A 27623-nucleotide genomic window follows, 5' to 3' on the forward strand; every position below is an offset into this window, starting at 1 on the left:
GATGCTATATTTGTAAATAATTCATTCCAATGCAAAAAAGGTAACAGGTTTATACATAACTGAAAACACCATTAGCATTTTATGGACAAGTAACCTTTAATGTTAGCCAGAGTCTAAGTTTTCAGTTTAGAGTCCATATCTGAAATGAGTGCTGTTATTACAGTGTCTTTGAAGGACATGACATTTGTCTTTTCACAGGATGTTAAGTTTTCTTTTGTAATGCAAGGACTGATGATTTTATTCCTCCCAGAAATTCAGTAAGCTTCATTTTACCTACCTATCAGTTTCTTAATCATTCCTGCAGATGCACTACCCATGCTAAATCTTCCACTGTTTAGGATATTCATGGCCACCTACAAAGAAGAAATACAGGCCTTTATTCAATAAGTTATACTTCCAGTAAAATGCACTCCATTTTGTAAAATGCCATAGCTTTACGTTGGTAGATACCAATGCACCTCCAAAATTCGTTATGTTTCTCTACAGAAAGCGAACCAAAAATGAACAAGGGTGAAGTTAGCTACAGCTACCCTCAAAACAGAACACTTTTAGAGCAGCTATTATAGAAATTGTTCCTTTGAATTTTCACCAACGAAAGGTGAGCTCACAGACTGGATTATGAGGTTAATACAATTAAAATGTTACACCTCTACCCCGATATAACGCCGTCCTCGGGAGCCAAAAAAAAAAAACGTACCGCGTTATAGGTGAAACCGCGTTATATTGAACTTGCTTTGCTCTGCAGCACCCCCCCCCCCGGCGTGCTGCTTTACCACATTATATCCGAATTCGTGTTATATTGGGTCGCGTTATATCGGGGCAGAGGTGTACTATGCATTATTCACTTCAAATTAATGCATGGCAGACCCCAAACACAAGAAGGTGGCTTAGCAAGTGACAAGCATTTTGCATTAGCAATTAGTAGCAGAAAATACCAATTGGTGGCCCAGACATATTTGTAGTAGTGTTTCACCAATGGAGCACAGTAGTTATAAGTGTTACACAAGTGTTATACTTCGAGAAACAACTGAATATCATCAGTAGGACCCTACCAAATTGAGGGTCCATTTTGGTCAATTTCAAGGTCATGGGATTTTTTAAAATAAATTTCATGATTTTAGGTATTTAAATCTGAAATTTCATGGTGTTGTAATTGTAGGGGTCCTGACCCAAAAAGGAGGGGTCTGTCTGTCTGTGTGTGTGTGTGGGGGGGGGGGGGTTGCACGCGTGCATGCGCTGGGGGGAGGAGAGAGGGTCGCAAGGTTACTGTAATGCAAGGGATGTGTGCGGTACTGCTACCCTTACTTCTGCGGTGCTGCTGGTGGTGGCACAGCCTTCAGATCTGGGTGGCCGGAGAGCAGCGACTGCTGGCCAGGATCCCAGCTCTGAAGGCAGCGCCACCGCCAGCAGCAGTGCACAAGTAAGGATGGCTTAGTATTGCCACCTTTATTTCTGCATTGCTGCTGGCAAGGCGCTTCTTTCAGAGCCGGGTGCCCAGCCAACAGCTGCTGCTCTCTGGCCGCCCAACTCTGAATACCGCAATCTCCTTAAAATAACTTTGCGATCCCCCTGCAACTCCCTTTTGGATTAGGATCCCCAATTTGAGAAACGCTGGCCTCCCCTGTAAAGTCTGTATAGTATGGGGTAAAAGTGCACAGATGACCAGATTTCACAGTCTGTCATGTGTTTTTCATGGCCACGAATTTGGTAGGGCCCTAAATATCAGGCTGGCTTATTGTCTCTAGAGGTGTCTCATTTTAGACCAGTACAACCCTCAGGGCTTAAAAGATCAATGTATGACTGTGCAGACCGCACTTTTCACCCTGTGCCTGTACTCAGTTCACATGGCTAGAGAATCCTGCTATGCAGGGCCAGACCTCCTTCGCTTAGCTCAAGGCCAGCCAACTACCTAGAAAATTTGGGGTATTAAGCCTGCTTGTCTCTCACTACTCTATATAGCAGAGGAATAGAGGTGGGGGAAGTCTTCAAGTCACACTGGATTATTTTCACTTCTACCTCCCCCTACACCTCCTTGGTCTCTCTGGCTGGCATACATTAAGAGACACAGCTACTCTTAAAGGAGGTAAAGGCAGCCATTCTATGTAGTAGCTGCTGCTCAGGAGGAGGTAGAATAGGTTTTCATGGAAAGGAAGGCGCTTACTCTCAGCAAAGGTCAAGAGTCAAACTACAGAGAATAAGTTAAGGGTTAGAACAGACTATATATGTAGTGGTTGTTAATCATTTTTTGGCAATATGAAGTTTGTCCGGACCATTTTAGCATTAAGACTATTTAAAATAGATTAACTTCCTCTTCAAACTACATTATATGCAATTATTCAGTTCAGGCCATTTAATTAGAAACAAGAACAGAGTAAGTTAATAAAATACTATCCTGTGTTGCCAGAGCTAAGATACATAATGAAGAAAAATCCTGAATGTTGGGGAGGGAAAGGAAAAAAAATCCATGAAGCTCACTAGGACGGAAAACATACCCATTAGATGCATACCTTACAGAAGAAAATAGTATGTGCATAATTCCTTATGCTAGGAACCTACAGGTGACCGTGACAGCATAAGAAAAACAGGAAACCTAGTTATAATCAGAAGCATGATATTTTTCAGTCCTTAGGAATTTCATTGTGCATCCAGCAAAGGTGCTTAGAGTCATGACCAATAACAGAGAATAGGAATGAATAATTATATAATACAAGGTTGTGGATGAACACAGGAATGCATCTCTTACCTGGTGATGTAGAATACCCATAACTTAGTGCATGACAAAAAATTCAAGGTACTAAGGCAATGCTTGAGTTGTTGGAATGATATCTATACACTGCTCATAGCTGCTTGTTAAAAAGAAAGTGGAGAACAGAACCTTTTCTTGCATAATCTCATTCTTCCTCCAAATTCATGGACTATATTAAGAAACCTGGGCTGGAGAAGCATCTGCAGAAGTTTCCTGAAAGCTCAAAGTCTTGTTTCTCTGTAGGCTTTCATTATTTAAGCGATAATCATGTGACATCAGTCAAAGAATTATCCACAAAAGCAAAAGAAGTCTCACTATCACAGATTTTTACTAGGAAGCACCCAAAAATGCACTCCATTCAGCTAGCGCTTATGGTCTCTAAACTGCTAGAGCAAGCTTGTGTAGGTGATGATCCTTCCCTCCCAAAGAATAGCCAGGTGAGGGGCATTCCAATTCCAAAATAAAGAAAAAAATTTCTATGATACTGACCATAACTACGGCCAAAAAAAGTCAGACATTACTGAGGAAAGATTAAAGCAATGTGGAAACCAGGCACAGCTTTAATGCCCTCAAACAGCCAGCACTCATGCTGCAGATTAAAAGACTGATTTAAAAAAAAAAAAAAGGGGCAAGCAAGCCAGTTATATATACACAGGATATTGATACATGGACATCAAAACCTAAATGTTATTAAAGGGGAGGGAAATGCAACTTGGAAAACTATGTTGAAAATTAGTGCACACATTTTGTTAAAATGTTTCAGGTGACTGAAAGAAAAAGAGGAGGAGGTTACTCACCTGTACAGTAACTGACGTTCGAGAGGTGTCCCTGTGGGTGCTCCACTGTAGGAGTTAGTGTGCCTCTGAGCTGTTTGGAGATTTTTACAGCAGTACCCGTATCGGACGCGCTTGCGCAGAAGCTGCCTCACATACCAGTCTTGTCTTAATAGTGCGCATGCGTGGCCGAGCTCCTCGGTTACTTCTCTACAATGGAGGCCGCCCCAGCTCCAAAGTAGAGGGGAGGAGGGTGGGGGAGTAGAGCACTCACAGGGACACTCATCTCAAAGAAAGTCAGTTACTGCACAGGTGAGAAACCGCTTCTTCGAGAGAGAGATGTGCCTGTGGGTGCTCCACTCCAGGTGACTGAAAAGCAGCGTACCTCAAGGAGGTAGAGACTTCAGATCTGGAAGAAATGCAGCAGATAGAACAGCTCTGCCCACACACTTATTGGTGATGGGTCCCTGTGTAAGAACATGATGTTTTGCAAACGTATTTTCAAAAGCCCAAATGGCAGCTCTGGAAATGTCATTAAGGGGGACGTTATGAAGAAAGGCCACTGAGGCCGCCATGGATCTGGTGGAGTGAGTCCTGATAAAAGTAGGAGTCACATTCTATAATTGATAAAAGACAAATGCAACTCGAGATCCAGTTGGAAAGTCTGTGGTTAGAGATAAATGAGTGCTAGAGCGCTCTTCAGTGGGGACGTATAGCTTGTCGGAACGCCTAAACGTTTCAGTCCTGTCAAAGTAGAAGGACAAAGCTCTGTGCATGTCCAAAATGTGCATCATAGATTCAAAGGAATTTGCATGTGGTTTTGGAAAAGGTAGGGAGATGGATAGGTTCATTGATGTGGAAAGATAAGGGCACCTTTGGTAGAATTTCCAGGAGTAAGTATAGGATGACTTTGTCCTTAAAAAAATATGGTGTATAGTGGAACTGCCATGTGTGCTGCAGTTTCTCCTGCGCATCTCGCAGAGGCAATTGCTACCAGAAATGCAGTTTTCATAGAGAGAGATGTAGGAGGGAACACGTGGCTAATGGTTCAAATGGTTTTTGAGTTAGGCATGTTAAGACTAAGGAACGGTCCCAAGATGGATTAGGTGGTTTGATGTCTGAGTATAGAGTTTGGAGTCCCTTAAGGAATCGCTTAGTAATGGGGTGAGCAAAGTTAGGACTATTGTCGATGGCATCATGGAACATGGTAATTGTGGCCAAGTGGACTTTGATGGGACTCTGTTAGAGATTAAACTCTCTGGACTCTCCCTGATAGTCGAGGATTAGTGGGAGAGGCATGGAAAAAAAACAGCGGTTTTTGTGAAAGCCCACCAGTGTGTAAATCTTGTCCAGTTATGAAGGCAGGTGGTGCATGTAGAATTTGTTGTGCTATGAAGGAGTACATTTCAAACCTGCTCCAGGCAAGTTTGCTCAGCATGAGAGAACCATGAAGGAGCCAAACCTTGAGGTGTAACATGGTTAAATTGGGGTGGAGTAGTAGACCATGTTGTTGGGACAAGAGATTTGGGCGGAGGGTAGTGGGATGGGTGCAGAAAGCGACATCTTGGTAAGGAAAGGGTACTGTGCCTGTCTGGGCCACGTGGGGCTATCAGACTCTGGCTTGGTCTGTTCATATTTTTTTTTTTAAATCAATAATTTGCATATGAGTGGTATCAGAGAAATGCATACATTAGGTCAGTGTTCCATGGGAACGTGAATGCATCCCCTGGGGAGTGTTTGTCTAGTCCCGCTCTGGAACAAATCTTGGGCATTTCTTGTTTGCTGCAGTTGCAAAAAGATCTGTGGTTGGGTATCCCCAGTGTGTGGAATGTGTCTAGTACTAGATCCTCATTTAGTTTCCATTTGTGGTCTATGGGAAATCTTCTGCTGAAGTCGTCATGGTGGTATTGAGAGAGAGAGAGAGAGAGAGTCAGGTAAGTATGCAGCTGATATTCAGACATTGTGTCTGAGACACCAGTTACATCGTTTCATCGCTTCTGTACAAAGAGTGGGATACTCCCCACCCCTCCTTTGCCTGGTTACATAAAACATGCAGGTAATGTTGTCAGTTATTAGCTTGACATGTTGGTTTTGTATGAAGGGGAGAAATTGGAGGCAGGCATTGTCTATCGCTCAGAGTTCTAGACGTTGATGTGAAGGGACATCTCAGCAGGAGACGAAAGCCCCTGGCTAGTGTGTTGGGGCATGTGTACTTCCTCTCCCGTAAGGGATGCATCTGTAGTTATGACAACTGACAGGACATCCTGTAGAAAGAGGACCCTGGAGGAAAGGTTGTGAGGCAATGTCCACCAGTGGAGGGAGTCCTTAACTCTGGGAGGTATGTATAAAAGTTTGTTCAGATCGTGGATATTCGGTCTGTAGACAGTGGAATCCACCTTTGGAAACGCTTCATGAAGAGGCGAGCGTTCCTGATTACAAAAGTGCAAGAGGCCATGTGGCCTCAGAGTTTAGGCAAGCTCATGCAGCCACTTGTGGACTGTTGCACAGCTTGGGAACGAAAAGGTTGATGGTGTTAAAAAGGTGGAGTGGGAGAGGCGCTATTCTTTTGTGTGTGTTGAAATGTGCTCCTATGAACTCCAGCTGTTGGGTGGGAGTGAGTGAAGATATTCTTTGTTCATTCATAGGCCAAGAGCATGGAAACACTGGACTGTCTGTTGTGTGGATTGAATGGCTTCTTGGAGGGTCCTGGCTTTGAAAAGGCAATTGTCGAGGTAAGTAAAAATTATGATTCCCTGCCCTCTGAGATGAGCTGTTACGACCGTGAGGATTTTGGAAAAAGACACGAGGTGCAGTCGAGAGGCCGAAAGGTAGGACCCTGTATTGGTAGTGTTGTGAGCCCAGAACAAAGCAAATAAAATGTCTGTGGGCAGGATGTATGGTCATAGGAACATAAGCATCCTGCAAGTCGAGGGCTGAAAACCCAGTCTCCCTGTTTCACTGCTGGAATTATGGTTACAAGAGTAATATACATTTTGTATATTTTTATTGAGGCATTTGAGGTTGAGAATGGGTCTCCATCCCGCAGTTTTCTTTTGTGTTAAAAAATAGGAGTAGAACCCTTTTTCTCTGTGTTGGTCAGGCGCCCATGGACTCCATTATTGCCAGTGACTGGGGAAGGGCACAGGTGATGCCATCCACGGGTTTGTATACCAGGGAGGGAGGGTTTTGATGAACGAAGACCTGCGGTGCTGGAGGGTCGTTTGGCACCAATGTGCTCTGCACCGTAGTGCTCAATGCATGCGCTGAGGTCGGAGGTGCTGGGGCGGTAAGTGTAGCCCGCGTCTGTTCTGGCAAGACCATTTTTGCTGGCACAGAGTCCATTGCGGTACCGGACGCTGCCATGAGAGAGGCAGGCAACTGGAAGCCTGAAGCCAGCACCAGGAGCTTGCACGGTTTCCGCAGCCACAGGCAGGATTAGTGTGATGCTGGGGGAACCGGCATATCAAAGGTGCTGAGCTTGGGGGGAGTGTGGGGGGGGGGAGGTCTGCAGATAAGAAATAGACCTATCCAGCAACCTTTTTGCTTGCAATGTTTCCCTTCTGGGTGAGAGAGGCAGGCTTGCTTTTTCTTTTTTTTTTGGTCTTGTCCTTTTTGGAGGTGGGAGGGCTGCAGTTCACTGAGAAGCCCATACCTGGGTCAGAAGCAGGTCCAAGTGACTTCTGCATAAGAATCATTTTCAGTTGGAGTTCTCCATCTTTACGTGCCCTGGATTTTAATTTGGAACAATAGGCCCAGTTTTGAGGAATGTGGGACTCCCCCAGGCCTCTTATACTCTCGGAGTGACCCAGCAAGATAGGGATGGGGTCCCTGCACGTAGTGCACCGCTTAAATCCTGGGGAGCCAGGCATATTGGCATCAGCTGGAGGCTGAGAGGAACAAGCTGGAACGAATGTTTTTAGTTTATTTATTTTTAAGGGATGAACTTATCTAGTAACTAGAGTGCTAAACTAAAAGAAAAAAGGATGTAGAATGGGTAAGAGAAAAAGTTTTAATGAGTCTGCTGTAGGTCCGACTCCAGCCAGGGACGGTAGAGAAAGAACTGAGGAGCTCGGCCATGCATGCGCACTATTAACCAAGACTGGTATGTGAGGCAGGCTCTGTGAGGCAGCAGATACGGGTACTGTTGTAAAAATCTCCGAACAATGGTGCAGGGGCGCACTGACACCTACAGTGGGGCACCCACAGGGACACCTCTCGAAGAACATCATCTGTGCTTAGCAAACAAAAAGTAAGTAAAGGTCACATCTCATCAAGCTGAAACCATTACAATTTAAGGATTCTGAAGGCTACTCTAAATATATCTAGGAATAAGGAGGTCTGGATTTTAACTTCATGTTTCCATTTCTCCAGATTTCATTATTGCACTAAAATTGAAACATTTAGCCTACAGGGATGATAATCCTGCAGTTTTGCACAAAAGTCCCTCTGAAAATGCTTTAATGTATTTCTTTGGACTTGTACATTCAAACATTAAGTTTGCAGCAAGCTGGGGTGTGAATCTACCCTACACTAGCCTGCCATGGACTTACGGTCTGTCTAGACTAGCACTTTTGTCAGTATAACTCATGTTGCTCAGGGGTGTGAAAAAACCTGAGACACATAAATTACACTGACAGACATGCCAGTGTGGATAGTGCTATTTCAGTTGGAGATGCTCTCCCGCTGACATAGCTATCTCAGTTCATTGGAGGTGGTTTAATTAGGTCATCGGGAGAGCTCGGTTCCTTTGTAATAGATAGACTCCATCAGAGATGGGAAGGGTGGGTTATGGAATGGATATGCGCAACACATCGAATAACAGTTGCAGAAAGATAGGCAACCATTTATTCTTCGGGTGCTGGCACATATCCATTCCATTGTAGGGGACTCACAAGCAGACAAACATGGTGGTGGGCTCAGAGACTACCTGAACAGTGACTGAAGGACAGACAACCTGCCCCAAACCGGCAAATAGTATAATGAGAAGCAAAAGGGGTGGACTGATGACCAAGTCACTGCTTTACAAATGTCTATGATAGACACTGGCACCAAGAAAGCCCACAAGTTGCCTGTGCTCTAGTAGGGAGAGCCAAAACTCTAGCTGGCAGAGCTATATTAGACAAGTGATAAACAAATGCAAAGAGAGATCCAGGATGAGACTCTGAGTGGAAATTGGTTGGTCCTTAGTCTTGTCTGCAACCACAGTAACTGTGTGGAGGATCTAAAGGACTTAGTACACTCCAAGAAGAAAGCTAAACCCCTTCTTATAGCCAATGAGTGAAGTCTCTGCTCTTCTCTATGTGCAGAGGGTTTCAGGAAGATCAGCAGCATGAAAAATCAGACACTACCTTAATGAGAAATTTTGGTTGAGAGGGAGATGAATTTTATAGAAAACCATATAGGGATGCTCTAACATTAGGGCTCTCAACTTGCCCACCCTTCTGGTTGGGATAGTGGCAACTACAAATTCTACTTTGATAGGTAGAGCAAGTTGCAAGGGGTTCAAATGGCAGTCCCATTAACTTTGCTAGGACCAAGTTCAGATCCCAAGGAGGGATAGGATCTTGCACATGTAGTTACAATGTGATCAAGCCTTTAGGAATCTGGTAATGATGGCGTTGGAGAAAAGGAATCTACTACCATCAAGGTATGGAAGACTGAGATACAGAGCTAGTCAACAAAAACTGATGTTTTAGGTATAGAAGACAGTCTAGTATGAGGTCCAGGGGTGCATGTTTTGGGGATGTCTTTTTCTGCTGGGACTAAATGGAGAAGCACTTTCATTTAGTCAGGTAAGTGCCTCTAGTTTAGGGTTACTACTATTCTGAAACACTTCCTGGACATCCCTAGAACAGGACCGTCAGGTGGTGGTCTCATAGGTTTGGATGGAGCAGGCAGCTATAGTCCAGAGAAATCACATCTGGATCCAGCAGGAGAAACTCAGTAGGGTCAAGTGCCAGTGCTGTTGAGGCCAAGCTGGTGCTATGAGGATGAGACAAGCATGGTCTTGTTTGACTTTAAACAAGACTCTGGGCAGCAAGGGAACTGGAGGGAAGGCATACAGGAGGAGATCATTCCAAGGTAGCAGAAAAGCATCCGTCAATGAGCCTCGGTTGAGACCTCCCTGAGAACAAAATTAGTTGCATTTTCTGTTGCACTTTGTTGCAAACAGGTCCACTTGGGGAGTCCTCCAGAACTAGAAGATGGAGCTGGAGATGTCTAGGAGTAAAGTCCACTTGTGGTGATTGCGGATTATCTGAGCAGGATCTTCTTCAAACGTGTCCTGCTTCCTGGAAAGGTAACCAGCCCTGAGATTAACTGAACTGGGTATGCAAAAGTCCCAGAAGTGAATTGCCTCCTGGCACAGCTGGGCTGACTGCACTCCTCCCTGTCTTATGCAAAACATAGTCACCAAGTTGCCTGTTAGAATTACAAAGTTCTTTCCTACTATATGCGGATGGAAAGATGAACAGGCTAGTTGCGTAGCTCTTAACTCCCTAATGTTTATATGAGCCATTAGACCATTAGGCAACCAGAGACCCCGAGTCTGCAGGGACCCAATATGAGCCCCCAAACCCAGGGGCTGATTAAAGTGAGGGTTGGTAGCAGGGAGATAAGGGGACCTCCTTCCCCAAAGACTTTCAGAGGGTCCAAAAATAATAAAACTGACACTCGAACCACCTTGTTCAAATGACAACTTGGGGCATACTTTGATGCCAGCAGCTTTCTGAGATGCAGTCTGGTGTGTTGAATCACATGGGCACACGCTTCCATGTGACCCAGCAGGCTGAGGCAGCGGTGGGTTGTGATGAGAGCATATGCTTTCAGTCACACCACCAGGCCCTGCAGTGCTTTGAACCTGGATTTTGGAGTCTAAGGCTGCTCCAACAAACTCTCTTCTCTGTACTGGTGTTAGAATTGATTTGTCTTGATTATCTAGGAGCCCCTGTGCGTTGAATGCAGACAGGACAGCAGATACACTGAACAACATTAGCAGCCACCATCAGCAAGGAATCTGGAAGAAGGTGAGTACAAATTTCATATACCTTACTGGGGATGAAGTACCTCCTTTCAGCTCGCTTTGCTGTGGGAGGTAAGGAGGATGGTAACTGCCAGAGCACCTTGATTTGCTCCATCATGGCTTCATTAAACTGGCAGAGGCAAGCTGTCAGGGCTGGCAATACCAGAATGTCCACCAACTTGTGGGAGCTTTCACCTCCTCTGCCTGAACGTCAAGAACAGAGGCCACCCTTCTCAACAGATCTTGATAAGCCCCATGGTTCTCTGAAGGTGGTGAATCGCTTGCTGCCTCAACAGCCTCATCTGGCAATGAGAAAGAGGACACCACAGGATTCTGAGGTGGAGGCTGCTCAAATACTTATGGTGGGGAAGCCGCCTGAGTGACTTCTGGCTGGCTGGCACTGTTCTTGGTACAGTGCCCAGAAAATGATGTCTGAGGCTGATGCGCCGTTTCAATGACAAAAAATGAGACAGTTGCAGGAAGGTCCTAGCAGGAGGAAGGATGCCTCATGGTCAGCCACTGACATGGGCCTGGGACCCAACTTTGATGGGGCCATTACCCCTTTGGAGGAGGAAAAGGCCAGTGCTGTGACTGTTGCATGACTCATGGTCCTCAAGTCTCTGATGGAGCATATGCCCTCTGTCTTGGATGGCAGAGGGATGCACCTCTGAGTCTGAAGGGAAAGAATGCAAAACATCCAAAATTGGGGGGGTAGGAGGAGAGAAGGGGAGAGGGAGGCAGAACCAGTTGGCACCGGAGATAGATACCCCAAGTGAAGGGATGGTGGTACTAGGGATATCATTGGAGGCTTGCCCTTCAACTGTACCAACCGTTGTGGTTGCCTGGGAGGTAATGGTACCATGAGTTCCTGACAGAGAGGTAGGCGCCACTGGCGCGAGTACAGACTAAACCTTCTTGTACCAATGGGGATACCATACTAAGAGGCTAAGCAGGTCCCTTTCAGCTGCATAGGCCTCCAGGGTGGCTGGGAGCAGCAATGACTGATGGCTCTGCCACAGAGGCCTTTCAGGGGACACCCTCAATGGACCTAGCACAGGCTCCAGAGGAAACAATGCCTTCTGTGCTGAAGGGTGCTCCAAAGAGTGACTGCCTCTACTAGGCTCTTGCACCAACAACTCCAAGCTAGATACTGAGCTTGAGGAGGGTTTAAGTCTTTTCTTCAGTACCAGTAAATGGGACTGAGGAGCTGCAGACATATCTGGCACACTCTGTGTCAAGGCTGACATACTTGTGGCGCAAGCTGTGTGGAGGAGTCCGATGGGGAAGGGAGGGAAGTGCTGCCTCCATGAGCAAACATCTGAGCCTCATTGATCTATCTTTTTGATCAGGACTTAAATCTGACAAAATGTGACATTTGTCACTGATGTGGGATTCTCCCAAACACTTCAGGCAGGCCGGGTGTGGGTCACTGACCAGCACAGGTTAAATGCACGTGCGGCAGGACTTAAAACCTGGTGAGAGCAGCATCATTTCAGCACTAGGATAAGATGAGAATAAGTCCAAAAAGAGACTTAAGATTAAAATCTATCACAAAGGCTTGCTAAAACTAACCAACTTAACTACTTGCTAACAATAACAGTATATACATGCAAAGGGGCAAGGGATTCTTATGACAACAAGCCTGAGATCGCACACACAACCACCACTGGCGGTAAGAAGGAACTGAGGAGGGTCGGAGTGATTCCACCCTCTTACACCAGCACACAGTGGTACTCGAGCCCCAGATGAGTACTGCTGAGGGATAAAGTTCTGATACCTGTGCACTAGGTGCATATACACCTACAGTGAAATGGACATGTGCAAGCATTCAAAGAACAATAGCTAATACTTAAATTTAGGCTAAATATTGTTTTGTGTGACTATTAATTACATTCAGTTCAGAAATCTGACAAGTTGATGTTACTTGACACAAAAAGGGCAGTTTGAGAATTTCATGACTTTTTGCTTCATAAACACAAGAGGAAGGAATATTTTGCTAAACAAGTTCAGGATAAATCACAAAACTTTAAATAAGGTTTACCAAAACTCATCAGCAATGCTTGAAAGTTTTCTGTGACAAATTCACTGCCCTAGGCATATATTTAACAAGGCAGGTAAGCAATGCATTTAGTTAGATCAGGCTTTATTTAATGTTTCCATGGTAGCCCTTGCGAATTATGCAGACAATCCATTATTTTTCATCTGTCTGTTCAGTTCGTGATCAATGTTTTCAGTATTTTCCCCACTGAAATGAAACTAAAGTTTGTACTTTATCAGACATTCCCTAAATATCTTTTTAAATACAGACTATTGTTGGTCTTTGTTCAGGATATCAATCTCGTATTCAACCTTCATTTCAAGTGTAATTTAAAAACAAACAATTTTACTATGAGGTTGAAGTTCGTTTTTCAGTCCCTCACAAGTTCTAATTTCTTGATCACCTGTTCCAGCACAATCAATTTCCTTCAGCATTTCTTCTGCTCCCCTTGAAAACTGTCTCACTTTCTGGCATCTGAACTCTTAACTCCTTTATAAACTAAGTACAAGAATTCCATTACTTTGGCAGTATCTGTCCTCTTCTGTAAATAAATTACCCTTACTATCTCTTAAGAATCCTCCTGTCTCCTTTATTGGTTTTGTGCTCCTTATGTACTTAAATGTCCGATTTACTTTAATCTCTTTTACAATCTTCTCATTCTCTACCTGTCCTTGTGCTTTCCAACCCATTCCTTCAAAACAACTTTATTTTCAGTCTTCGCTGTTCTCTTGTACCTGAAATTACTCCCTGCTTGGCCTCATTTAACCTTTTTCACTCTTCACACTGTGTTAATCCACATGATTTACAGACTCTTGACATATTTTTGGCTGGTTCTTATGAAATGCAGCCCTTGGGTATAGGCTACTTCATATATTCACTTTCCCATTTCCTTTATTGATTATACCATGAAATCTTACGTAATATTCCTACCTTTTCGCCAAGAATTTTTCTGTTGACATCTAGCATCTTTATTTCTTCCAAGATGGGTTTCATTTAAACACTAACTACAAATATAACAAGGATTACTTTCACTGTAGCTTAAACCTTATAGCTCTCATCACGGATCACATCCCATTTATTAAAATTCATGAACTGATTCTGATTCTAACCTTTCCTCTTCTATAGAAAGACTTCTTCCTTTAAACATTAAGAAAGGAAGCAGTCTGTATCATGCTGACAGGTAATATCTCCAATTATTATTTATATATCTCCTAGAACTAGAAGGGACCTTGAAAGGTCATCAAGTCCAGTCCCCTGCCTTCACTAGCAGGACCAAGTACTGATTTTTGCCCCAGATCCGTAAGTGGCCCCCTCAAGGATTGAACTCACAATCCTGGGTTTAGCAGTACACTTTTGCAACAATGCTAAGCATCAAAGTAACACAAAATACAATTCTGTGCCTGTGGGCTGCTGCCTTGAACTTACATCCTTCTGCATGTGACCTCTGCCTATGGCAGGTTGTCTGCAAGAGTAGGGATGGGGACAGGCAAATTTCAAAGAGCCATTTACAGCTTCACTCACAGGTGCACATTCACATGAGGGGAGATAGCCAAGGTTGTTCAACTTTCTCCAATGCTATTATCATCTGCTCTGTATCGCCCACCCCAGGATGGGTAAAGTAAAAGTTGTTGAAATTTACTAACAATTTTCTTTTCAAACAAACAGTTTTAGTCATCTTGGATGAAAAAAGTGAAGTACCATCTAACAAAACTCCAGGAGCAGAAGCTGCTCTGTTACATGCACTACTGCAGTGCTTAAGAAAAGGAGTGCTTATGAACACAGAGAACATGACATACGAAACTGACTGCATACAAAAGATAAACAGAGTAATTCCATCCTCTAATCTTTTTCACATTTAGCGACCAGAGATTAACAAATATGTTTGTCCTTTTAGAGCAGGGCTAAATCTGGCACCAAACAACAAATTATCTTCCCCAAAGACATCTTTGTGGTAGGTTTAAAGATAATGATAATTATTCTTCACAACTCACCTTAAATCCCCCTCCTACTTCTCCAATTACATTCTCTACAGGTACTTTTGTGTTTTCAAAATGTACTTCACAGGCTGAAATAAAAATAGCATTCAATTATTTCATAAACTTTTGAGAAATATTGTTAAAAGATATAGCAACATTCAGAATTTAACTTACTCTTTCTGTACTAGGAGTTGGATTTTTCCCAATACAATGCAACAGAATTAAATACACTTTGCCAAATAAGTTAATGGGTAGAAAGATGGGAGTTGGCATTTTAATTTATGAAACGTACAAATATCATCACTAACTTGTACAGCACAACTGGGGAGAACTACAGTCTTGTCTGGAACTGGAAGAAAGACTGAAAGAATACAGACAACTGAATGACTGATGGTGAAGAATAAGATCTACCAATAAATAGAACAAAGAGAAACCAGCTCCTAGTGCTGCTGTATCATAGTAATGCTGCTTATTTCTGAATCTTCTCAGTGCAGCACACAAAGGGGAATTTCCATGGCAAGATGAGATGTTTGGAAATGGATGACAATTAGCAGATGAGAAGGTAATTACTTAACATGGATTTTTATATTTGTTAAAGTGCAATTAGAGCTGTTTCTGCATAAAACTGAGATGGATGTTTAAGATATAGGAACCAAAACCTTCACAATCCAACTGGAATATAGTGTATTATCCAACCAAAATGGATTTGCTTATGGATTCTGATAATACATGAATTTTGAAACACACTTCTATGAAAAAAAATGAATTTAAATGCTTCTTACTATTAGATCCTCGAATACCCAGTTTATCTTCTGGCTTCCCATTAGTGACTCCACCGAAGGCTCTTTCTACAATTAGGGCAGTAATTTTGTCTTTTTTTGCACCATCGTTATCAACAAACTCAGTCCTTGCAAACACAGTGAAAATGTCTGCCAGGCCACCATTGGATATCCAGATCTGGGAGAGGAGGTGGGGAAAAGAAAAAAAGTACATTAGCTGTGCTGTGATAGATACAATGCTTTATTATTTCATAACAGAAGCGGTCTCAGCACAGGACTAACTGACTCATTCCATCAAGTTTTAAACTCTGCTCTTGCACTGGCTTTGTGACTACGGCAAGATTATACTTCCAAGAAGAGCTGACCAGAGGATGACTTTTTTTTTTGTAATACGTTTTCTCTAATGCTTTTGCCCTAGGAACAAGTATACTTTGCTTTATAAAGGCTGGTTGGTAACTGATGTATACTGTAGTACCCCCTGGAGGGAGAACAAATCACAGGTATTTGACCCCAGTCTGGACTGCTGGGGAAAATCACAGTGAAGTACAAAAGGAGTCCAAGCTTAAACCCCTGGTCTGGAGTGAGAGACGTCACCTCCACCCAAGAGAGGTGATGGATAGGAAGCCTGAAATGTGAAGTGAATGCCCTCAAGGGGGCTAAAAGAGTGGAATGTCAAAGGTGAAGATAACCCTGAAACTGTGACACTAGGTTCAAGGCCCTGCTCTATTTGTTTCAGAATGATCTGGGATGAAAAACTGTTCCGAATCAGACAGAACAGGGAGTTCAACCTGAGTCTTCCACTTGCCAGCCCAGTGCCCTAACCACCAAAATGTTCATACATCAAAACCATGTCTCACTAAACAGCATACATAATTTAGTCAAAAAAAGTGGCCTGACCAGCTCTATTTCCAAGTCAGTGTTAATATTTCCTTCAAAGTATTCAACAAAACCTTGGGCAGAGAAAAAAAGAGCTGGAGGGAAAAAAAAAAAAGAAAATTCAGGCTGTCTCCTCACTTGAGTGCAGCACACAGTGAGGGGTAGACTCTCAGAATAAAGCAGGAAATAGGATGGGGAAATGCAGAGAAAAGCATGTTCACAGAGAGACCTCCTTAGCCTTTTTATCAAGGATTAGCAAAGGTTATTCTCTAGGTAGCAATTTCTTTTGACCTTAAGACTGAATGAACTGTCTTTTTGACACTGTTCTTTACTAGCTTGGGATCCTCAGAATTCAAAGGAAGCTGCCAAGTTAAGTTCTCATTTGGGAGAACAAGATGTCCAACAATGCTCCAGACGTAGGAATGCTTCCTATGAAACTCATACTAGAAATAAATATTTCAATTCATCATTCTATGGATAAATACCTTTGAGCCATTTAGTAAAAAGCTTTTCCCATCTTCACTCATGGTAGCTCTGGTCTGGATGGATGCTGCATCACTTCCACTAGAAGCCAAAGAAGTAGTTATAGTGTTTCTGGAAACTAGGCACGTTTTAAGGGATACAAATATAGGCCCAAATTTTCAAACGCTGATGCCTTAAGTGCAACTTTCTAAATCCAATAGCTGCTGGAGAAATATACCTTCAAGCGTAGTCCTCTGAAGAGAGCTCTCTCTGGAGTCTCACTTATTTTATACTGTATGGTGCCACATTGACTAGGAACAGCTAGAATATTTTAGAAATTACATCCTTGATAAGCAGCTTAGCTTTGCTACATTTTTGAAGTACTGGAATGCAGAAGAAAAAAAACCCAGAGTCACAATGCATAGCTGGTTTGAAGCACAGAAGCAGCTCCCCATAATTCATGCTATATTGTTGCACATCCTGTTGATGTCTGAATCTACCCTGCACTTGCTGCCCCCAGTTTGCCAAACAGACAAGCCCAAAGGTTTCTTAATATTGTTTCTGTTAACTGAGCCAGGTATTGAGGAAGAAAAATGCTGCTTTTCACCATCTTAATTTAATGAAACAAGCACAGGAACAGTTTCATAATTTTTCTCTAACAATTTCACAGAAGCTCAGAGTAACCAGCTCAGTGCTCATGGTGTCATAATGTTCCCTGCACAGCCAATAGAGTCCTCCAAACCATATTCAGTTCCACTGACAAATTAATGTGTCTGATATGGAAAGGTTTGGGCCAATGAATGTAGCCTAAGTCAAAAAAACCAAAACATTCAGTAAGTTCATGGAAGCCACAGATGTACCTCCATGGGAGAAGATGAATTATGTAGTTTGAAATAAAGTAGATCCTCAGAGTTACGAACTGACTGGTCAATCACACACCTTATTTGGTACTGGAAGTATGAAATCAGGCAGCAGCCCCTCACCCCCACCCCCCAATACAGTACTGTATTAAATGTGAACTACTAAAAAAAAATATGAAGGGAAAGTTTAAAAAAGATTTGACAGTAAGGAAACTGTTTCTGTGCTTGTTTCATTTAAATTAAGATGGTGAAAAGCAGCATATTTCTTCTGCATAGTAAAGTTTCAAAGCTGTATTAAGTCATGTTCAGTTGTAAACTTTTGAAGGAACAACCAGAACATTTTGTTCGAGTTATACATTTCAGAACAACCTCCATTCCCAAAGTTCTCCTGTATCATTTATTGATAACATCCGCCTTAAAGTCACACACCACACACACAAAATAGAATAGATTAAGATTTTAAGTAGGTGCCATTGTAACAAACCAAATTAATGTCTGTCATCAAAAAAATAAAACATTTTTAGTTACAAAATAATGTTACCTTCCTGGTTCTGTAAGGCAAAAAGCTGCAATATGCTCCCCAGATGCCAATTTAGGTAGATACTTTGCTTTCTGCTCATCAGTGCCAGCAATGAGGATTCCCTAGACAAAGAAACAAGTAAGAGACTTACCAACATATGATGTGCAAGTAGTAAAGCACCATTTACACAATGTTTCATTCATAATATACAGAAAATTAATTTGTACGTTAAAATCTTAATGATTTTATCTAATTATGTATTTAACAGACTGAAATTGTGTTTGCCATATTAATGTCCAATTAATAAAGGTATCAGATAGCTGGTCAACTGCCTGAAATGAGCTGGCATTAGACCAGTTCCTTTTGGACAGGGTATCTAGTAGCCCACCATCACAACTGAAATCCTAATTGTCCATCTCAAAGAGACCAATAACTACATGAGCATGGAACCTGAACTTGCCCCTTAGCCCTAGAGGTAGCCCACTCCATTAGAGGATGTGGTACTTTTATTGCCATTGCTGTACTATAAATAAAAAGGATATCAAGGAAAGACCAAGGCATGACCTACTTATTTTCCAAAATGTTTCATATAAAATGAATTTTTCTCTTTAGATCTTTATAGGCAGGGCTTCTTATCAAAGGGAAATCAAGTTACAATCAGATGTTTTTACACAAATTAAGAGGTATTTTTTGTATGGATGCAGGATGCAGTCTCAACAACTTTTTGATTGCTCTCTGGCAGTGTAAAGGGTTAACCCCAAATATCCCAGACTGGCCATAAGAAGAGAACAACGAACAGTACTTTGTTCTTTTATACTACTTTTCATCAGTAGATCTCAAAGCACTTAAAGGGAGATCAGTGTATGGGAGGAGCACTCTTGAAACAAATTTACAGGAGGCCAGTATGAAGTCAAAATGCAGCCCTTGATTTACTATGAACAGGTGGTAGTTATTTATTTGTTATCAAAATAAGTTAACACCTCCAAATCTACACTTGAATGTAAGTTCAGATCATCTGGCTTCTACAAGCTGTGTACAACAAATAAAATAACCCAATATTACCTTAAGCCCTATTGCTTGATGAGCTGCCAAAGTAACCGCAATAGATCCATCTAGAGAAGTGATTTCTCCTAAACGTGCATACATTGTATTTGAAAGACCAAGTCCACCTGGGGGAAAAAAAAAATGTTTTCCTTTTGTCAATCCATATACATTTCACTGCTTTAAGAGCTGTCCCTACAGAGAGAAATACTTTGAAGTATAAAAAAACAAAAACATAAGTGTCGTCTTAAAAGCTCAAAGAATGCTGAGGAAGCCTTTAACGGTATATTACTTGTAACTGAAGCATCTAATTTGCCCACAAAGTAAACAACACGCTGTATTTCTAGCAATTTAGGAGGAACACATTTTAGAAGAAACAAATGGACTTTTTAAAATTGCTTATGGTTGTTTCCCTCCCCCTCCCCCCCCCACAAGGTGTGGAAGCATACATATCTTAGTTCTACCCAGAGAAGTTGACTGACTCTCTCTCGCTCAACTGACTGTCTCTCTCTTTTATTTATATATATCTATCACACACACACACACCCATCTAGACCTTACATCATTCTGTCCACTGAATGTTAGAAAACAAAGTCCAGTGAATACTCAGCATTTCCTTCTTTATGTCAAAGGAGTGTTAGGACAAAAATTAAACTTATACTTGAAAGATCATTCATCTAATACTACATATCTAGTTTGGTTTAGAGTCCTTCACTCAGTTTTTAAGAAACCCAGCTACTGTTCACATATGATCGTTTTGCTCAGCAGCTGCAGAACCAGCCAGCAGAGGGAGTATAGTTTAACATACACTAATCTCTGATGAGTGCTGATGTCATTGTACCCGTACAGAAGACAAGAACATGAAGAGTAAAAGCAAAGCCATGTTGGCTTGCACTTTACAAGAGAAGAGAAAGTTAAGAAGAGGACAAAACTGATAGAAAAGTGTTTTGAGTTTAGTTTTCTAAATGGGTATTAAATGAGGGTAAGAGTTAAAAATCTTAAGAATGTCTAAAATTAAATATGTTCCGAAACTAATTTGCCACAGGTATGAACTTTGTTTCCATTTTGTGATCTCAAGTTATAAATATATATGTTTCTTTATAAGGAGCTGAGAAGAGTTAGGTAAAGGAAAAAATATATGTAACTGCATCTCATGTTAAAAGATCTTTCCTTTGTATTTCCAGCACTTGCATATGCATAATTTCGATACCTTGGGCTATAGAAAAGTACTAGTTTTATGTAACCGACTGCAAACTTACTATTAAAACATGAACAGTTTTTTCATAAGATGACAAAGGAGAATGGGAACAATATTCAGGTAGACCTCTGAATACTATTCACTTTTTTCCCTGTGCACCCAATAAGTACAATCACAAGCTCAACTTTAAAACTAAGAACAGTCTCTGACTCCTACACCTTTCATTCACTCATTGTTTCTTACTTCTCCCTCCCCAGCCAATACATACTCCATATTAATTACAATTTCCACTCTGCCACTCTCCCCACCCATATACCCACACTCTTTTTCTACAGGTTGCAGGAATGGGAGGAGCCAGCCAGCCTGTGGACTGCCCAAGGTGGGTGGGATAGAGCAGGGTTTCTCAATCTCCCCCCCTCCGAGGTCCCTCCCACCCCCAATGCTATTAAAAAAAAACCTCCATGGCCCACCTGTGCCGTAACAACTAGCTTTCTGCATATAAAAGCCAGGACCAGCAGAATTTACATGTGATTATGTATTTATTTGTTCTTTTGAAAACCAATATATTTCAGAGTAGGCGATAATGAAGCTCGTATTTTTTTTTTTAAAGCTGCCCCTCTCTACACCGGTCCTCCCTCTTTCTCTTTTAAAGACAAATAGAAGCTTCCTTACACAGAAGTCTGTTAAGAATATAAAGGTTACATCAAAGTCAAAAGCTCACACCAGGAAATGCCAAAATTATGTTAATGTGCGCAACCTTAATTACGCCCCCTTTCAAGTTACAACATAGTCCAATTACATGAACATGTCATAGCAAATACAATATATTTTACAAGTGTACAGTAATGTCTTACAATACTACTTTCTGGGCTGTGTTGTTCTGGTATAACAAAGTCATTTGGATGGCAAGCCCAGGTAAAATCATGCTTAGAAATATTACATGTTAAACAAATAGAAATCTGTTGCCCTCCACAAGCCATGTAATTTTGCATTGACATTAGCTTTGCAGTTAAATGCTTTTAATGAAATCAGTACTATTGGTTGACATGGCTATGGAAGACTTATTAGAATACATAATTTAGAGAAATCATGTAAATCAAAGTTGGAGACCTCTAGGGCCACAAAATTAGTGTAAGAATTAAGTCTTAGAAATATTACAAGATGCCATATATTTGTATCTAAAGTTGTAGAAAAAAGTATATTACTGAGCATTTGAGAAATGTTATGTAATTAAAGTCTATTGTGATACATGTGCATCACAATGCAAACTTAATGGTCAGTATCTTAAGAAATCTGTTTGTACGGAACATATTCATTTATTTTTTCAGAAAAAGCTATCCCACCACTGTACGTATGAGAAAATTCAGAGAAGCCAAACATCTGACATTAACTGGCAAACTTCCAAATATCACCTGAACTGAATACACACTATGCTTGAGGATCGTCAAGACTGTGTATTAACCTTGTCCCAAATACAATTGTTTTAACTGAAGCAACAGTCAAGTGAGCAAAGCATTCTATTGCAGACTGCACAAAAGGTGAAATCCTGGCCCCCCTGCAGTAAATGCCAAAATTCCCATCGACTTCAAAAGGGCCAAGATTTCACCTTTTGTGCAGTCTGGAACAGAATGCTATGTTCACTTAAAAGAGGCTGCAAGAGCCGGACAAGATTCTTGCTGTTCTTGCTATTAGAAGCATCTTTTTTGTCCATTGTATTAACAGTACTATTTTGTATAAATGAGACATGAAAGCAGCAAATATTTAAGATAATTAGTATCCAAATATTCCATTAGGTCTGCCTAAACATATGCCTTGTTGCACAGAACTAACTTCCAAACTTTCCCAAGTGACTTAAATAGAATGCAGGTGTTATCCAACTTGCTTTCATATCATTGCTTTCTGATGTAAAATGTTTCCAGAACAAGTTTCAGTTTACCAGCTTCGATGTCTCTTCTATCTCAAAGGTTTTGGAGAGGTTAATTTTAAAGCTGGATTCTTGTTACAAGCCTGATTTTCAAACCTACATCACCCCAGTGTCAAACTCAAAATAAACCGATATGAAATTTCACAAGAAAATTTCCTGCAAAAAGTCAGGCATAGAGGTTTTTGAAATACAGGAGTTCAAAATTTAACCAGAAGTTGATTTTTAAATTGATTTGCCTAGTTTTCTCTCTCTTCAAATTTAAACATAACTTTTTAAAAAAGTTGTCTCCAAACCAGCTTTACCTACCACACTTCAAAGAAATGACAGATGAACTAAGTTTGAGAAGAGAAGGAAAGTCACCCGGGGAACAAGAGGTCCAATATGAGGAATGGAAGGAGGCAGCCACATCTGGAGGTGAGTGGTATAAGGGGAGAGAGGAAAAAAAAAGGGGGGGGGAGAAGAGAGGAGAGATCCATTCTTGCATGGAATATGCACAGGTACTCCGGTCATTGAACAAATTAATGACAAAGGGGGTGGGGGGAGAGAAAAAGATTTCAGTGGTTTGAGCATTGGCCTGCTAAACCCAGGGTTGTGAGTACAAGGATTGAGGGGGCCACCTAGGGATCTGCAGCAAAATCAGTACTTGGTCCTGCTAGTGAAGGCAAGGGGCTGGACTTGACCTTTCAGGGTCTCTTCCAGTTCTATGAGATAGGTATATCTTCATATATAATTAAAAGTCTATGGGAATTCCACACAAAGAAATTTGTTACGCTGAAATTAAGGATGAGAAAGTCAGAAAAAAAAGAACAAAAAAAGACAAAAACCACACACACACACTCCCCACAACCTCAAGCACACCTTTGAAGAATATTATAGCTTTGTAAAAAAGGCAAAGGTTAGAAAGCATGGAAATTCCAAGTAAAGATTTTATTTTACAAAAACCACCAAAGTATCTGAAAGTATGAAATACACAGTATAGGTCATCCAGTAATCTTAACTCTGACCTTGATTGCTACTTTAACATATGACTGACAGCCTTCTTCACCCATCACAGGTTGACTTCATCAGTGACCACAAAAACTTTAATCTCTTACTCTCAATTGTACAGACGTTGCTCAGCCTCCATCCTCTTTGTAGCCATACAGAATCAAAGAAAAGACTAACAATTCCAGATTAAGCCGTATATTACTCACTGTTTAAAAATTTCACATATTCAAGGCAGATAATCCAGTTACGACTATTAGATGGAAAGAGCATGTAGTGAAAAAGCGTAATTTAGTCTCAGATATTTATTAAACCAGTTACAAAACCACCTTTTATAGTTCACAAATTCACATTTTCAACACTTCATTAGGAAGCTGCACAAGTACAGTACCTTCTCCTAATTTGTGATTAGAGTTGAAGATGCAAGAATTAACACTGCCCTTGCGGTGCTATAGCAGATTGTTTTGGTGCTCTTAACTTTGTAATTGGATGCTTTTATTTTATTGGGGGAGGGAGAGGTCAGGTTAGTAAGCAACATGGATCTTTTACTTAAAATTTCCAGGGTCATATTTGTGTTTGAGGAAACATACGTTTTAAGAGGTTTTTTGGTGAAGTACTAGTTTATTTCAAATTCAGTCTCAGGTTTTTTTGTTTTTGGCTGCGTCTGGGACTAACATTATTCAAGAAGTTATGCCAAATGCAATTTATTTTTGAGAGACCAAGACTGAAGTCACATTTTTATAAAGTACAATTGAAATCCATATCCAAATAAACATCAACTTACCAACCACAACTGTACATGACTTAATAAACTTTACATACTGTGGATGTAACTGATTCAAATACAGAAGCTGTTTCCAAAGTCTTCACTGTTTTCATATTCATGAGCCTGGCGACTATACCAATGAGGCCCAGAGCCATGATTTCTCTTTCCATTAATGTCTCATAATGAATGAGCTCAGGGGATAGGAGGTAGGCTCATCATTAGATACGCTGCTCATATGTCTCATCTGTCAGCATCAAGAAGGCATCTTCTGCTTTATGCCACTGGCTCAAAGCAGACCACCACTCATTGATCTACTGGACATTTGTTATTATAGCAGATCTTTTGAACTAGGAGGATTGCTGGCACTTCTGGCTACACAGAAAAACTGTTATGGGACTGACCTGAAATTGAAATCCTGGGGCTGACTTCTGAAGATTTATTGTACCCTTAGGACAATCTTTCCCTCACAACCCTGGACTGATTTTTCCTAATCTACTTTTAGAATACAATCATGTCCCATTTTGCAGGAAGTGATTGCAAAAAAATTCTTATGCCAAAACAACTTTGTGTTTACAACGTTGAACACAGGATTGGAAACAGCATGAACAAACCAGCAAAACTCACACAGAGGCTTATGCTAGATCAGATTCTCTTTCACTGAAGGATTGTCATAAGTTTGATTAATGTAAAGTGTTATATGATGCATTGTAGTGAAATGGATACATCTCAGTGCGTTTTCTCTTGGTGTACCAACCCACTGAGCATTGCATGTCTACTAAAATATTTTAATATAGACAACATACAAAAAAATAAAGAGAAAAAGCTAGAAGATGTTTGGAAAAAGTCTGAGATCCCCACACAGAAATGGTGTCTAATTAGCTATCTGCATGTAAACACATCTACTGGCTGATGATAGTATTAGTTGTGCACACAGACTTTAGATTTTTCAAAAGATGTGTTTGAGTAACAGGAGAAGACCCATTTGGCATTACAAAGGCTGTTTTAAGACTACTAGAGCAGTAGATAATTTAATATATTCTAAGACAAAATTAAACCTGCTATGAATTCTAGTGACTAACATGACTCAATTTCATTATTCAAAAAACTCTTCCATTTTTTCTTTTTAGTTATTTGTGTTATGTATTAGTCTTGGAATGGTATCAAATGGATTCTGTGCTTAGATCTTCGCAGAAGTAAGATTTGCATCTCTGTGGCACTCATGCGAAATTAAACAAAATAAGTAATGGGTCAACTTGCATACATCAACACACAAGAGTATGGTTAAAAGAAGATATAAACTAACTAAAGCACGAGAACTCTGAGTTATGTCTGCTTCCAGCTTTATTCAGCCCTATAATAGTCACTGCAACAAATGCATTGTAGTTCAGGTTGCCCTTTATACACCACATACCTAGGCCAAACTAATTTTGGAAGCCACTATCCAGTCCTCCTCCAAATCCCTCTTTAAGACCCATTTTTCCATTATGGTTATGGAGAAAATGCCAGCTGATAACAGCTAGGCAAGTGATCTTATCTCTTATTTTACATCTTTATAAAAAAATTATAATACTCTCAAGACCAACTCGCTGTGCACATATGAGGGCATGAAAACATATTCCTCATCCTTTCTCTGCAACTTTGGGCATTTACTCCATTGAGGAACTAGTGCCCCTGGCCCACAGATACTTCTGAAGCTGTAGAAGACAGGGTTTTTTGGTTTAATAAAATATAACTATGTCTCAACACAGCTATTAAGCTTTTAAAGTGGACAAATGGGTTCACTGCTTACTTGAGTGAGTAAGATGGTGGCTTCAATATGGACAGTTCCATCAGACACCACAGTTTGTCTGGTAAACCAGTTCTTTTAATCACATAGAATTTTATGCATCTTGAGCAAGTGCTGGGAGACTGAGATGCCCATGCAACACTATGTCCTCTCCATTTCAGCCAAGGACTTGAAAACAAGGGGAAGTGGCATGTGATGCCTTATGGTGCATTCTGTACTGAAAAGAAGATTAAGAAATTGTTTGGTTCTACTTTCAGTATCTTTTTTTACTCACCATATTCCTCTGGAATCTGCATGCCAAAGAGTCCAAGGTTCTTCAATCCTTTTAGAGTTTCTGGTGGGATTTTAGCATCTTGGTCGATCTTCTTAGAGTCCACTGAAAATAGAAGTATGACAGGTTACAGCAAGTGTGCCTCTCCGCAAGAGTATCTGAATCAGTGCAATGCAAATTAATAGCAGCAGAACCTCTAGTCTCAATCAACATGAGAGCACAGACCTGCAAAACAGGGTCTGGCTAATGGTAAGAGGAGCAATCTGAGCGTCTCACCGTTCTGCACCCCCTCTAGTATCTCAAAGCATACTCAGCAGCAAACCAGACTATGTTCCAGCACCCTAGCTTTTGACTCATGCTCCAGCAGGTGCAGAAATGCTTCACCCATTTAACTTTACAGAAAGTGCTCCTATTAGCTTCAGACTACCTTTAACAACAATGGCTAAAACGCCCCAACCCCTCACTCCCCTGCATCTGGAAAAGCATTAAACAGCCCCCAGCAATCATCAGGCAATGAACCATTACAGCTCACTACCACAGTTTTGAAGTATGCCTCTACCTCGATATAATGCGACCCGATATAACATGAATTCAGATATAATGCGGTAAAGCAGTGCTCAGGGGAGGGGGGGGAAGGAGGAGGGCAGGGCTGCACACTCCGGTGGATCAAAGCAAGTTCGCTATAACACGGTTTCACCTATAATACAGTAAGATTTTTTGGCTCCCGAGGACAGCATTATAATCGAGGTAGAAGTGTAGATGTAAGGTGGAATACTGTGACTCACTGCATACGGAGGTTACCACTACAGACTGCAGGGAAATAAAACCCCTCAGGTATGTTCCTTTTAAGGAGAAGTTACTTGACCTTGCAATTCTGCTTCTACTGGTTCTAGTCTCTAAGGCAGCAATAGTGGGAGAGAATTTGAGCCAACTCCTCTCTGCATGGTGGCTCCTGGATAGCATATGACAACAGCCCTTGGAATCTTCCAGCTGTTTCTTACATAGCAAGAAGTGAATGAGCCTCAAAGAAAATAAAACTGAAGAGATTCCTACAAGAACAAGCTCTTCTCAGAAGCTGAAATAATACTCCAGCTGAAGAGGCACAGCTCCTCACGATGCTCCTTCCCTGACTGCATTCAAGAAGGAACTGATAGACTTTAAGGTCAGAAGGGACCATTATCATCATCTAGTCTGACCTCCTGCACAACGCAGGCCACAGAATCTCACCCACTCACTCCTGTAACAAACCCCTAACCTATGTCTGAGTTATTGAAGTCCTCAAATCGTGGTTTAAAGACCTCAAGGTGCAGAGAATCCTCTAGCAAGTGACCCGTGCCCCATGCTGCACAGGAAGGCGAAAAACCTCCAGGGCCTCTGCCAATCTGCCCTGGAGGAAAATTCCTTCCCTACCCCAAATATGGCGATCAGTTAAACCCTGAGCATGTGGGCAAGACTCACCAGCCAGCACCCAGGAAAGAATTCTCTGTAGTAACTCAGATCCCACTCCATCTAACATCCAATCACAGACCATTGGGCATATTTATCTGCTAATAATCAAAGATCAATTAATTGCCAAAATTAGGCTATCCCATCATACCATCC

General features: G+C 41.4%; 1 protein-coding gene across 2 annotated transcripts in view; it reads right to left on the minus strand.

Moving 5' to 3' along the window:
- Window positions 1-27623, minus strand: part of ACAD9 (acyl-CoA dehydrogenase family member 9) — a 56288-nt gene that overhangs the window by 20171 nt on the left and 8494 nt on the right. For both annotated transcript variants that reach the window (XM_039546414.1, XM_039546415.1), the window contains 7 exons: window positions 26025-26126; window positions 19114-19220; window positions 18073-18173; window positions 16695-16773; window positions 15337-15511; window positions 14570-14643; window positions 278-353 (listed from right to left, as the gene is read on the minus strand). In XM_039546414.1, the coding sequence (XP_039402348.1) occupies window positions 278-353; window positions 14570-14643; window positions 15337-15511; window positions 16695-16773; window positions 18073-18173; window positions 19114-19220; window positions 26025-26126 (714 nt within the window). The remainder of the gene's footprint in view (window positions 1-277; window positions 354-14569; window positions 14644-15336; window positions 15512-16694; window positions 16774-18072; window positions 18174-19113; window positions 19221-26024; window positions 26127-27623) is intronic.

The sequence above is a fragment of the Mauremys reevesii genome, linkage group 7 (assembly GCF_016161935.1).
Source record: "Mauremys reevesii isolate NIE-2019 linkage group 7, ASM1616193v1, whole genome shotgun sequence".
NCBI lineage: Eukaryota > Metazoa > Chordata > Testudines > Geoemydidae > Mauremys > Mauremys reevesii.